The sequence below is a fragment of the Gasterosteus aculeatus genome, chromosome 20 (genome assembly GCF_964276395.1).
Source record: "Gasterosteus aculeatus chromosome 20, fGasAcu3.hap1.1, whole genome shotgun sequence".
NCBI classification, from domain to species: domain Eukaryota; kingdom Metazoa; phylum Chordata; class Actinopteri; order Perciformes; family Gasterosteidae; genus Gasterosteus; species Gasterosteus aculeatus.
In genome coordinates this window covers 9154748-9168341 of record NC_135707.1, presented here as the reverse complement: position 1 = coordinate 9168341, position 13594 = coordinate 9154748, and the positions used below count along the sequence as shown (strand labels likewise).

At 40.6% G+C, this 13594-nt stretch overlaps 2 protein-coding genes across 3 annotated transcripts; both read left to right on the top strand.

Annotated features, from left to right (window-relative positions):
* The first annotated feature begins 1740 nt into the window (after positions 1 to 1740).
* rundc3b (RUN domain containing 3b) lies at positions 1741 to 9802 on the top strand. Of its 2 annotated transcripts, XM_078095032.1 has the most exons (12): positions 1808 to 2072; positions 2846 to 2900; positions 4271 to 4386; positions 4942 to 5075; positions 5262 to 5347; positions 5552 to 5641; positions 6034 to 6114; positions 6236 to 6410; positions 6705 to 6862; positions 7425 to 7571; positions 8252 to 8373; positions 8805 to 9802. In XM_078095032.1, the coding sequence occupies exons 1-12, from the start codon at positions 2003 to 2005 to the stop codon at positions 8948 to 8950; spliced, it is 1380 nt and encodes a 459-aa protein (XP_077951158.1). In that variant the 5' UTR covers positions 1808 to 2002; the 3' UTR covers positions 8951 to 9802. The 2 variants fall into 2 exon arrangements, with proteins under 2 accessions (XP_040021889.2, XP_077951158.1); XM_040165955.2 differs by lacking the exon at positions 2846 to 2900 and having other exon boundaries at positions 1741 to 2072.
* A 2094-nt stretch (positions 9803 to 11896) lies between these two features.
* On the top strand, positions 11897 to 13491 carry cnfn (cornifelin). Its single transcript, XM_040164593.2, has 4 exons — positions 11897 to 12032; positions 12636 to 12761; positions 12909 to 13045; positions 13186 to 13491. Exons 2-4 carry the CDS (start codon positions 12638 to 12640, stop codon positions 13273 to 13275), a joined length of 351 nt encoding a protein of 116 aa, XP_040020527.1. The 5' UTR covers positions 11897 to 12032; positions 12636 to 12637; the 3' UTR covers positions 13276 to 13491.
* Positions 13492 to 13594: the final 103 nt, after the last annotated feature.

Below are 13594 nucleotides of genomic sequence, written 5' to 3'. Positions count from 1 at the left end.
TAAAATAAGTGCAAAATATAGACACACACTGTATTGTTCTGTAAATACAGGCACTTTTTGTTTGAATCACGTTGATGTATTCCATCTCATTTGTTCAAGTTAAACCAAAGCAGAGCAGAATACAGTTATTTGGTTATTCAACACTGAGTCATACGTAACTCAGTATAGCTCAAGATTTTTACAGCAGTGTCACATGTTTCCTTAAAAGGCTTGTGACATTGACCTCACATCAGGGTAAAAGTCACTCGTGTGGTTTCACGTCTCTCAAGTACACACGTGGAAACTAAAACCTCACGCAGCAGATTAGTCATGCGTCATATTTAAATATTTAAATGGGGGCGCTTGTGTGTCAGCCTACATGTCACACCTTTGTGTTGATTTAAAATCCAACAATTAGATAGATCCTCTCATACAGACAGCCACACAAAATGTATTTTGTAAATTACCCCGAAAAAGTGTGGATTTTATATAAGAGCATTATAAAGATTCTAATATGCAACAGTCCTTGACAGTCTTTTGTGTCTATTATGTTGTACTCCACATTGTTTGCACATTTCAAAGGCTTATGGGGTGACATTATGAACATCCAACATTTGATCGGAACGGATGATGACTTGTATGTGTGTTTTACACCAGTGTAAAATCAGCAAGAATGTTATGGTCAGTTTTCCTTAAGGCCTCTAGATGACGCTCCTCTCCTTCAAGATAACTTAACTGAATTTAAAGGTAGTTAAATATCACAATCAATGATCTAAATGTGGAAAACACCATTTGTTATTTTTTATAGGTTACTATCAACAGCCTAATGTGTTTTAACAGAGGAGAAAAATTTAAAAGGTTAAATTATGGTTGATTGAGAAACAACAGGGCAACTGGGTAACAGCAGGGGACCACAAACGTCCCTTTCCCGGGGCCACACTTTCGAGGTCCGATTTAGGGATCCTCACTGCTCAATCTCAATCGTACCAATGCATATGAGCATTTGTGTTTGTTTTTGTTGTCGTAATGAAGACACCAATATACCTTCACACTGTGTAACCTGTTGGTGTGAAGTCATGCACAGCCCCATACGACACAACACAACGACAGGCAAGAAACAACAAGACACGACCTTCTCATCACCAGGCATAGCATACGCACATTTACATTGTGTGTCAAATTGAATTTGTCTTCTCCTCAAAAATAAAATAAATGTTTTGATGGAATCCACTTTGTAACTATTTCTGCTGCCTTGTGCTGTGTGTATTGATGACAATTATCTACTTACACATTTCCTTTAGTTCCCCAAACAATAATAATAGTAATGATATAGACTCGCACTAACAGGCTACAAATAACGTCGTTATTTTGTCAAGTCCCTCTACAGTTTTTGGGACAACATCCTTTTTCAGAGTCCTATGAAAAGGTTGGAAAGATTTACCTTCAAAATAAAGGCAGGCCAACAGACCCATTGAATTATTTAACTCAAAATCAGTATTTGGTGGAATAATAGTAGGCTATGATGTATAAACAAAGCTAAATATGGTGCATGAAACAATATTTAGACGTATATGTTTCATCTATTAAAACAAATATGTGTTTGAAATTGTTGTTATGTTTTATTTGCTCAGAATTGTAATCTTATTATATATATGCTCAGAAAAACGCTATGTAACGCTATATATTGTATATATGTTTTAATCTATTTTTGCTATAATATAATTGACAATATTTTCTTTTTTCACACATGCTGACCTGTAACGTCCGCCTTATTAAGCGATCTGCTGCGGTAGCTTTTACTTTGAAGGTACCACCGGAAAGTCTTTTTACACCGCAGGTTACGTTTGCGTTCCGCCCGTCCTTCCCTCCGAGCAGCGCGTACTCCTCAGAGCGGACGGACGGCCGCTAGCCGAACCCCGGTGGTGCAGAGCCGACTGAGCCGGGGACTGCGCACCACCTCCGCCCGCAGCGGCCCGCACAAGGGCCCGGGGGGGAGGGATGGCGTCGCTCGGCGCGGGGCTGCATGTCACCCGCAGGCGCGGAGCGGGCAGGAGCGCCGTGGTGGAGAGAAGGAACTTGCTCACGGTGTGCAGGTGGGAATCCCTCACGTTCTCTCTTCTAATGCCGGGAGGATGAAAACACGTCACAGATTCGTAATTTGGAAATGAACGCTTGGTGTTTGTGTGTGAGGTTATAGCTCGAGGAGCAGGACGGCAGAACCGGTCTCCACACAAATGCGCATTCTCCATCGGTACAAGACGTTACTCCAAATGCACGGGCGAGACAATGATTCCGCGTCTCCTCTGAATGAAAGCACTCAGTCGTTATAGAAACTATATCATTGCGCTATCGTGACGGTTTAGTAGGTCACCTTTTGCAGAGATTCTCACTCACACAAACACAAACACACACATAGCATAATCAGCATAATCAGTTCAGTATAGAATTAAGACCAGAATTTTAGAAATATTCATGAGTTCAAATTCCACAACCCCACCCCAATACAAAAACTGGCTTAATGTTAGCTGCCGAAGACAATTCTTAAAATGTTTTTTATTTGCATTATTATTATTATTTGTCAAATTGCTTTATTAATGTCACTGCTAATATGATATTCACATTTCTTCGATTTTCCTTATTGACAATTTAAAGACACTTAACACACTACCAAGAATATAATTGAAGATATTAATTGCACTTTCATTTTTGCTTTGTTGCCGTAAATTAATTCAATTGATTCCTCAATTGATTTATGAGAAATACGCAGGTTGATAAGCGTGACTGATGCGTAGGTGTATACAAACTTTCCACCAGCCCTTTTCTCATGGCCTCTTTGTCAGAGTATTGATTTGTGGTCCTTTCACAGCTGCTGGCAGATGTCAGATGTCCTGCGGGGCATTGGAGTCAGAGGAGCAGAATAGGTCAGAGAAAAAGCAAAGACATGCACCAAGGAGGGGTAAAGGTTCAGAAAACAAACTGTTCATGCATCGCTGGTTCCAGTCGGTTGAAAAGTAGCTCGCGAGCCGGAAAAGTGGGGGCGCCCCTGATTTAGGGGGGGGGATCTATTGGTAGCAATTAAATAATCGGTATGTTTTCTTATCCTCCCTCGAAAGTACGAATTGTTTCATTACCTTTAGAAGGCTAAAAACTGCTCCTTTTTTAATGATTGATCAGTTCTACTGCATTCAAGTTTCCCGATTAACCAAAATGGAAATCGGCCCTAATTGATTATTTATTCCTGTGCTAGAAATGTCTTCTGTGCTGAAAATGGAGACCTTTCCTGACCAAAGGTTTAAGACAAATATAATTGTGTGCATAACCTTACGTTGTCAGGTGTGAGTTTTCAAATGTTCAAATGTACGTTTTCGAATGACTCACAGTTTGAATCCATTGTGTCGTGTCGGTTACTTCTCTCATTCATAAGCACAACGTCGATCATTCATAATCGTTTTGAAATGGAATGTTGATGATTATTGTCCGTTGCTTAGCGACTGGATTCTCAGGACTTCAACCACCTTTAGCAATGACGTGAGCTTCCACATTTAAGGTTCCTTAAATAATGAACGTCTCTGGGATTCGCTGAGCTTAAAATCTAGCTAAAAGGAGAAGCGCAGTATAATCTACACAGAGGGAATTACCTATATTTTAAATGCTGTGATGAGCAGAGTTGTTTTTCAAAGTATCTGAAAGTTAGTATACATGAAATGTGATCAAGATCTGCACTTATTCATGGAAAGAAGAGCTATCGGTTTTTAACTTCTGTTGCTGCACGCACGCACTCTGTGGTCACCCTGCTGCTAGGCAACCAGAGCGCGATAACGTCTGATTGTTTAGTTGATGTTAAAGGCAACACACAGTTTGGTAGAATTTTCACAGCAAACACATGCACACAGACACACACACACACAGACACAGGTTGCAGCCTTGTCCATTACCTCTCATGTCTTCCGGTCTAATCAGTTGAAACCAGATTAGGCCGAGTTCACATGACTGTTATCGGGCAGCACATCACGAACTGGTTCCATCACAAAGCCTCATTTCAACTATGGAGGCCATATGTGTTTAAATGAATGCGATATGAAGTAATAGTCTTTATAGGTTGATTGTTTCATGCCAATTAAGATTCTGCGTAAATGTTGCCATACTGTCTTTAAAAAAAGCGGGGATCAAGATATTCCGACTTTTAGTACATGTAACTGAGGTGCTGGCTCCTACTACTCCTGTAACGGGACCAGAAGTACCTTTTGAACTGATAAATAAAACAAAGCGTTTGCATTTTCCTTTGACTCAGGTTTTCCGTGAAGACTCTGCTGGACCGCTCCTGTTTTGAGACGATCGACGACGGATCTCAAGAGTTCATTAACTTTGTTTCCATCCTGGAGCAAATCCTCAGTCATCGCCTCAAAGGTAAACACTCGGCTGGTACTCAGGCTATTTTCATACTACTGAGAGAAATATTTTCTTTCTCGCATTTTCATTGGTGTAGTTGGTAGTGTTAGCAAACATGGGAAGAGGCAAAGGGTTGATCCTTGATAATGGAAACGAGTAGAACCCTTTGTGGTTAAATGTGTCTTCATAACAAAGACGATATGGAAACATGCAGAATTTGAATAAATCGCAGTGAAGTTTAGATCTCGTTTTCCTTTCATTGAGATTAGTGTCAAAATATTCTCAGTATCAAACACAGTATATTCTTATTATACGTATAATATATTATTGAAGTTGATATTCTACTATATTCAATAATCTGAAGGATCCACTTCTGGATAATTAAACTTCTTTGCATTTCTGTCAGCCCAAACAGCCGCTTAAACCTAATTCAGGTTTAATTCTTGAGTTTAGTTTAACTATGATCCTCTTCTTTTTGAATAAAGTATGAATTTGCTGTGTGATTCTGAATTACTTATACCATCATAAATGCAGATTCAAGCTGGTGTTTATTCATCTATCTTTTCCTCTCAGGTCAGACAACTTGGTTCGGCTATGAGAGTCCTCGGAGTTTCTGGGATTACTTAAAAGCTGCCTGCAGCAAAGTCCCTCATAATTGCATCCGAAGCATCGAGAGCATGGAGAACGTGCGATCGTCGAGAGCTAAGGTGAGAATGCTGAGGCAGCAGGGAAGAAAATAACGTGGATCTCTAAATGTCAGACCGCCAAATACCAGAAAGCGTGTTTGGATAGATACATTTAGCCATATAAGCAACGTGAGAATACGCAGACCGCTACACCGAGAGCTCTCTCAGCTTCCACTAACTGAATGCTGCTTATTTTCTCCTGTGCAGGGCCGGGCATGGATCAGAGTGGTCCTGATGGAGAAACGATTATCAGAATACATCTCATCTGCACTGAAGGACTTAAAAAACACAAGGTCTTAAATGAACCGCAGACTGTTTCTGCTTTAACCCAATTATATGTTTTCATCAAATCAAGTATAGAACAAGTTTTTAGAAACATTACGGTGTTGCAGGATAATTTATATCTTCTTTCACACTATCAGTTGTCACACAGCAGTTGTCTAGATCTGGAGGAGCTGAATTACTGCCAACAATGTGCTCACGTGTGTTGACTGTAGGAGATTTTACGAGGACGGAGCGATCCTGCTGGGAGAGGAGGCGGGGCTGCTAGCTGACACACTCATAGGAATCAACACCATCGACTTCAGGTTTTAATCACATTCTGCTAATTCTTCCCCCGGTGCGCGTTGTTGTGTGTAGATTTCTCTGCGAGAAATTCAGTTTTTGGTCTCACTGGTAAAGTTATAATCCCTTTTTGAAAAAGCGAGGCAGAGCCAAAAGGCGTTCATGTTAATTAAGCTTAAATGGACATTTTTTATCATTACAGTATAAGTTTCATGTTCTTTATTACAAAAAGCAGATTAATTATAGAGAAGCGGTCACTGACAACAATAAATGAAAACTGATGAAGTACATATTTGCATAGTTATCCAACCCCCTTTAATTGGACCCTCTTAAATGGACGTTACACCTGTAAATCGTGTAAAATAAATGTAAAACAAAACTAAGCAATGCTTTGATTTTCCACCCTGTCTTTTAGCTTCTGTCTGAAAGGAGATACTCTGGATGGCAGCTGCCCCGCCGTGATTGACTACACGCCTTACTTGAAGTTCACTCAGAAGTACGTGTGGTCTAATCACAGTTTGAGTGGTCGGGAGGCCACGTATATTTTTGTAGGATGGACAGATTTGGCTACCGCCGCTGTGCCGGATGCACTATTATGTCGCTGGTTCCCTGTGCAGTGTGGACAGCATCAGCAGCGACGAGGAGGAGATGAGGACTTTGGGGAGCAGCGGCAGTGAGGGCAGCACTCCCGACAAGATGGCCACGGCTGCCTCCATCTTCACAGAGCAGAGCAACTTGGTCAGCAAGTGCAAGCGCTTCGAGCAGAAGTACCGGATGGTGATCGAGCAGAAGGTAGTGTATTTGTGTTTATTATTATTATTATTAATATTATTAGTGACATTTTTCTTTGACGGCATGGTCATTACAGGCTGAAATAGTGTAATTCCAAGGGGGGAGACATTTTTCCATTAAACAACATCTGTAGTTTTTCTTCCATCTTTGGCATCAGCTGTCATTCAAGATGACAGCACTGACTGCAACGGTTGCTTTGAGCCGAAACTTCCCCCACCAGTACCGTTTTAATGCAATAGACCGAATTGGATAACAGAGTGTGTACGTGTGTGTGTTTGTGTGTTTTTGTCTCAGGGTTACCTGGAAGAGCTGGTCCGTCTACGAGAAGCCCAGCTGTCAGAGGCTGTGTCTCATAACAAAGCTCTTCAGCAGAGCCTGGCAGACACACACCTCTCCCACACACTGGAGAAAGAACAGCTTGAGTACATCGTACTGGAACTACAGGACCAACTGTAAGTTCATCCCTGTGTGTGTGTGTGTGTGTGTGTGTGTGTGTGTGTGTCAGTGCTTTTGGGGTTACTGACAGCGAGAGGAAGAAGACTATGCAGCAGATCCAGCTGTGAGTCTGACATTCAGGTCACAGCAAGAGGCAGGCGGTTTGTTTGTTCATTGCTGAATGAATCGCTGCTTTAACCATGTGGAAAAGCTGCAGACTGCCAAGAGGATATTGGTCACCATCTCTGGAAATTAAGCTGCAGTCTCAGTTTTATGATTCATTGGATGTGTTCAGATGCAAAAAGCACCAGTGGCAACACACAGAGAAACTAAGCATGACAATGAGAGTCCAAGATTACTTACTGAGATAATTATGCAGGCAATAGTTTGGATAATCAACCGTGAAAAACATAAATTGTTAATAAAATGAATATTCTTTAGAAAAGTGTTTTGCTTTGTTTAAATTTTCCCCCTGTAATGTATCCATACAACACCCCAGTAATTTCTGCCAATTGTCCACGGGTCGAGATCTAATTTTTGTTTATTGTAAGTTGGCTAACAAACATCTATTGTCTCCAGGACGGTGCTGAAGAACAATGATTTACAGTCCAGGCAAGAGTTGACAGCCCATCTGACCAATCAGTGGCCATCTCCTGTCGCCTTGGATACCAACGCAGTTGCCTTGGACACACTGCTGTACAGGAAGGGCAGGGGACAGTGGGAGGTGTATGTAGATGAGCTCACATCCTCCAGCTTCCAACTAATTGTTGGAAATAAACTTTTGATATTGCTAAATCCAAATTATATATAATTATTGATTTTAATTGTTCGCAATCAACTTTGACATATAATAATCATTTATCTATATTAACTAACTGGCAATTTCTGCTGTCTCATCTCATGTGTAATTCACATGAGTTAGGGATCAGATAGATGGATAAATACTCAGACACAGATACGAAAAACCTCACACATTTTTATTAGCATTTGATTGTTTGTTTAAAAGTAAAGCTATATGAATAAACTGTTATACAAAAATTGTTAGATAAAAATAACCCCACTTTTATATTTTGTTTGTAGCAGGTTAGTGAAAGGACCTTAACTGATTGGATTGATCTTACCCTACTTCACAAGAAATATTAAGTAAAGATCTTAATCTTAAACTAGCTGTACTGCAGCAAAATATGGAAATTATTGGTCTGCTGCATTTTAAGATACCTACATAAAGTGTGTCTGATGCCTCTGAAAGCCAAAAGGTATCCAATATTTTTTGGGAGGAAGAGGAAAACCAGCAAATGGTTATATTTTTATTTTTGCATCTATTCAATGTTCAACTATTGAAAACATATTTTCTTTTGATTGCCTGGTTGTTACAGTACTCTTTGTCGTCTCTCTTCTAATTGCAGGAAGAGTTTCCAGAGTCTGCAGCAGTTGTCTGCAGACATGAGCCTCTCCCAGACGTCTCTTGAACTGTCACACACCCTGAGTCTGGAGGCCCGGCCGACCGGCACACACTGGCATCACCCAGGTACGTCTCTGTAGCCGTGATAGCGCTACCACCGACGGGTTCTGTACAGACACACGGACACACGATGGGAGTAACCAGTTTTTATTGTCCAAAAGGGGGATGGCAGTGAGCAGGAATAAGCCCGTCGTTCGCACTCGGCTCCGCTCTGTCCAGCTTCGCTCAGCTCTTGCGTTCTGCTCCCGTGCTCCGCTCAGCTCTGCTCGGCTCACGTTCTTCCCCCCCGACCTGGATCCTGCTCACTGTTTTTGAAGGAGACAATTAGTGCAGATTCCTCACACCTGCTTACTCTTCACCTACCAGCACCGTCCCCTGAACCACTCCCCCGCTCTCCCCCCTGCAGCTGAGCTAACCACGCCCCTCCACCACAGTCTCCTTCTGGTCAGCATTGTTTCCCCACAACAAAGTACTGATGATACTATGTTGTTGTTTAGGTAAAGAGGAAACTCCATCCCTAAGAGGTCTGTGTGGCTCCCTGACCTCAGTCGCCAGCTACAAGTCGTTGGGCAGCCTGAAGTCCAACGAGTGTTTGGCCAGTCCTGCAGGAGAGATCAGCAGTCCCGGCTTCACCCCCTCGTGAGGAACAGAAAGCTACATGAACGAATCTCCGCCAGGGCCAGACAATCCTGGAACTTTTCTAAAGTGAAGAAGTTTTATATTGCTTTGTAGACATTTAGTGTGTGAGAGAGCTTTAACAGATGGAAGTTGGGTTTACAAGTTGAGAATCTTGTGTAGCATCATGTTCTTTGAATTGTATTGAATCTCAAAAGCAGCTCCAGATGTTTAATTTATGTACTGTTCGGCTAAAGATCAAAAGGTTCCCCAAGAGATTTTAGCAAAATACTAATGGGCTCGTCGGTCAGTCTCCTGCAGATGAGAGAGTCCTTTTTATTATTTTCTGTGCCATTGCTGCTGCTAATGCATTCATTTAGTATTATCTTTGATTTATGATAAATGTAACCTCACTTTTGTAACATTTCGTCAAATAATTGCTATAATGCCGTGTCACGTTTTGTGTAAGGTGTAAATGTTTTCAGTTTTTTATTTGATTATGATGTCAATGTTGTGCATAACTCATGCAATATCGTGCAATATGTTTTGTTCTCAGGTGTTTATCGCTTTGATTAATATTTACCATCCACTTCTAGGTTTACTTTAAAGTTCAGATTAATGAGACAAAGACTCCTGTTATTATTTGCGTAATGTCGGTGCACACTGCCATGCATTTGTGTGACCATCAGAAGCTGCTTGCACAAGTTTAGACTGTGTTTTTACTGTGTATCAGCAGAGAAGCCAGGTCATCATTTTGCTTTAAACCTTCAACATTTTTGAGTGTATCACAAATCACAAATGTAAGCCGGTAAAAAACAATGTGTGTGAATACGCTGTAACATGATAGACTGTCGAATTAAATGCAGGTCTCAAAACCAAATGCTTGTGGAGGCAGCTCAGAAAATCCCTGCTGAGTGGAAGAGTGGAAGGAAGAGTGCCGGAGAAACAGTGTAAATCAATGGTTCCAAACTTTGGAGGAGGAAAAATGTTCATGATCCCCCGTCCCAAACAAAACAAACAAACTGAACAAAATTATTCATGTTGAAGTAACATTTAGTGACCCCCCCCCCCCCCCCCCCATCTATGCTTTTTCAAATAATGGAATAAAACACAGAGGGGCGGCACGGTGGTGTGGTGATAAGCACTGTCGTCTCACAGCAAGAAGGTCCCGGGTTCGACTCTGCCCAGTGGCCTTTCTGTGTGGAGTCTGCGTGGGTTCTCTCTGGGTTCTCCGGCTTCCTCCCATTGACTTTAAATTGCACGTAGATGCGCGACCCTGTGCCCAGGATAAGCGGTTTGACGATGGATGGAATAAAACACATAGCAAACCCCTCGAGTAAACCAGATTGCTCCACCAGATAAAAACAAATGCTGATGAAGTTCTATCGGTTCAAACAAAACATATTATGCAAAAATGGATTTCTGCAGCTGTAATTAATCTGTTTTTCACATTTCAACATTTCAACATTTTTTTTCAAGATAGTCCAACCTCTGAAAATGTTCTATTTGGCAATAAAGAGTTCTACATTTCTTGTCTTTTCAAAACAACAAAAACGTGTTAAACAAAGTTAGTGCAGATATGTATGAGCAATCTCATATTCATAAAACAGGCTTTTTTAGTATCAATGGCTGCCAATCTTTTCAAACAAGGTTGCAGACTTGATACGGCCTGAGTTCTGAGTGAGGCAACCGCAGTCTGCTTTCTTTGTACTTTTGTAATATGGAAAGTTCTCAAAGTTCTTGAAATAAAATAATTTCTCTATGCGCCGCATCCTTAATACCACTGTGACCCACTAGAGTGTCACACCACACTGTTTGAGGAAAATATGAGCGGGGTATTCATCCCTGTGGAAAAACAGAATAAAAAAACGTTTTGAGCAATTTGTTATGCCGAAAGGTGAGATTGTGTTGAGTAATCTAGAATATGAATTATGCTGGGTTAATTGATTTGCCGATTGATTTGATGTAAGAAACTTCATGTCACCTTCCATTACAGCACTCTAGGAAAAGAGTAATTATTTAAGAGTAAATAATTCGGTGCCATTGATGAAAACTCCACTTACAAGCGTGATAACTATTATTATTGCTCTCAAAACATCTCTGCACATATTTACAGCAAAGAAGTCTTTTTCTCTGTTGGTGTGCCGACATTTTTCAAACTGTTCGAAAGGATTTTTCAGCCCTAATATTTGTGACTTTTTTGTCATGGAGAAAAGTCACCCACAAGAATTTAGAATGAAGTATAAAAATGTCACAGGGACAAAATATATCTCATAGAAATCTCATAGAAACAGAAAGTACAAAATATATTTGGTTAAAAATGTAATGGAAAAAAAGTAAAAAATAATGTCATATAAATCACAATAATTATCTCAAGAAAAGTCAATATTATTGGGTCGAAAAGGTTAATGGAAAAAAGTCCATTAATATTACATTGACAAAGGTCATGGAAAAAAATCCCAAAAAGTATTTTGGGAAGATACACATATTGAGTCAATGAATTACATGGAAAATAAGTGAAAATATATTGGAAAGTCAAAATATGTTGGTTCAAAAAATGTAAAGGAAAATGATAACTTTGCATTTAGTTTTACTTCTTAAATCTTATTGTTATAATTATTAGAATGCATTATTATTACCAGGTGTATTATTTCCATTGAATCCTATATCAACACTGCCTGAGGTTTCCAGCTCATTTTGTCTCTGTTTTCCCATTGCTGGAGTTGGACCCACAGTGTGTATACACACCGCACCTGCAATAAAGGAAAAACCTGTTTTTTTGCTGATGTACAAATATACATTAAATTCCCACTTTGTTCTTCATTTACTCTACGCTGATAAAAGGCCGCGTCATGTACGGTGCACCCTTTCAAAGGGTGATACGCCCCAAAGATAAACACTCTTTTTAAAGTGAATGTACCTGCCCAAATGGCCATTGTTTGCCACGTGGTATCTGCACTGAAACTGCGCTCTGATGCAAGAGTGACGTCAGACTGGGTATAAGAGTTGTGGCCATGCCTTGGACCTCCTGTTTGTGTTAAGCCCTGGACCCTTTACACCGAAGACCTCCTTTTCACAGGCCATACGCAAGACTCAGGAGGAGAGACCAGGTGAGATATGGAGCGAGGTGTCCTCCAAACTGGGGTTTGTCCAGTCCATCGCCATGGAAGTCTTTTCATTTAAATGAAATGCACTTAACTGATTTTGGCCGATGTATTCAAGATTCAAGATTCAAAGATTCAGAGATTTTTATTGTCAATTACACACGCCCTGTGTATTAAAATTCTTGTGCTTGCCTTTTCTGGAAAGCCAACGAATTTTAAAATAAAAACAAAAATACAATATTTACATAAATGTACATGAAATAAAAATAAGGCAGAGAAGGTTGAGCAGGTTGTAAAAAAAAACTTAAATTAAATGAAATGTGTGCAATATAAATGAACAGTACAGTAACAGTAAGTGAAATCCTAACAAGCTAAATTATTGCCTCTCTAGTACTATTAAGGAAATAAGCTTAAATTGGCTCTTGGTGGAATTAAAACCTGGAGAATCTTTCAGGACTGGACGGGGTATTTGTTTTTGGAGAAACACAAATAGGGCTGGAAAATATTACTAGATTTAAAGTCAACCGGCATCTTTATCTTTATTTTGAATAATACTGTCCCTTACAACAATATCTGTTTTTAGATTTTAATGTTCACTTCTACTCACAGCGATGGAATTCCAGTCGAACGTGATCAACGCGCAGCCTCAGGTCTCCGTCACACAGTACACCGTGTCAGCCGGAGTATCCGATTGGAGTTCAAACGTGTGCGACTGCTGTGACGACTGTGGCATCTGTAAGCGTTAACACGTGTGTGTGTGTGTGTGTGTGTGTGTGTGTGTGTGTGTGTGTGTGTGTGTGTGTGTGTGTGTGGAAGTGAACAAAAAAACGAACACAAACTGTGAAATGAATTCCAATGTGACACGGCACCTCTCACCTGCAGGCCTCTGTGCAACATTCATCCCTTGTATCCTGGGCTGCAAGGTGGCTCAGGACAACGGGGACAGCTGTTGCCTGCCTTTCCTTCCGGGTGCCATGATTGCTCTTAGGACGAGCATCCGCGGTAGATACCATATTGAAGTAAGTAAAAAAAATGGGCGCTATTGTGTCGTAAACTGTGAATCTGGTCGGAGGAAGGTACTCCTACAGCCAGCCAATGTTGTTTGCGTGAGATATCGGATGTTTGTCAGCGGTTAACGGCTGCGTGTGGTTCTCCCCAGGGTTCGGTGTGTGACGACTGGGTAATCATGGCCTGCCTCCCGCTGTGTGGACTGTGTCAGATGGCACGTGAGCAGAAGAGGAGAGGATAAAAAGATGGGACGTTGAATCAAACTTTAAAAATGACAACAACTATAAATAAAGAATATGTGGTAAATAAGAAGGAAGGCTTGGAACAGGTCGCAGAATGTAATGGAAGGAAATGCAAAAATGTAATCAGGCCTCTTAAATTGATACTTACTGTGATGAAATTGTGTTAATGTGAATTTACGCACATTTATTTGCAATTAAATCATACCTAAACAGTGCTTTCCTTGCATATAATATTATTCAATAATGTATATCATCTAGGGGGGATTTACTCAGATAGTGTAGATTTATTCAGGAAACAGACTTTCAATAAAAAAAACT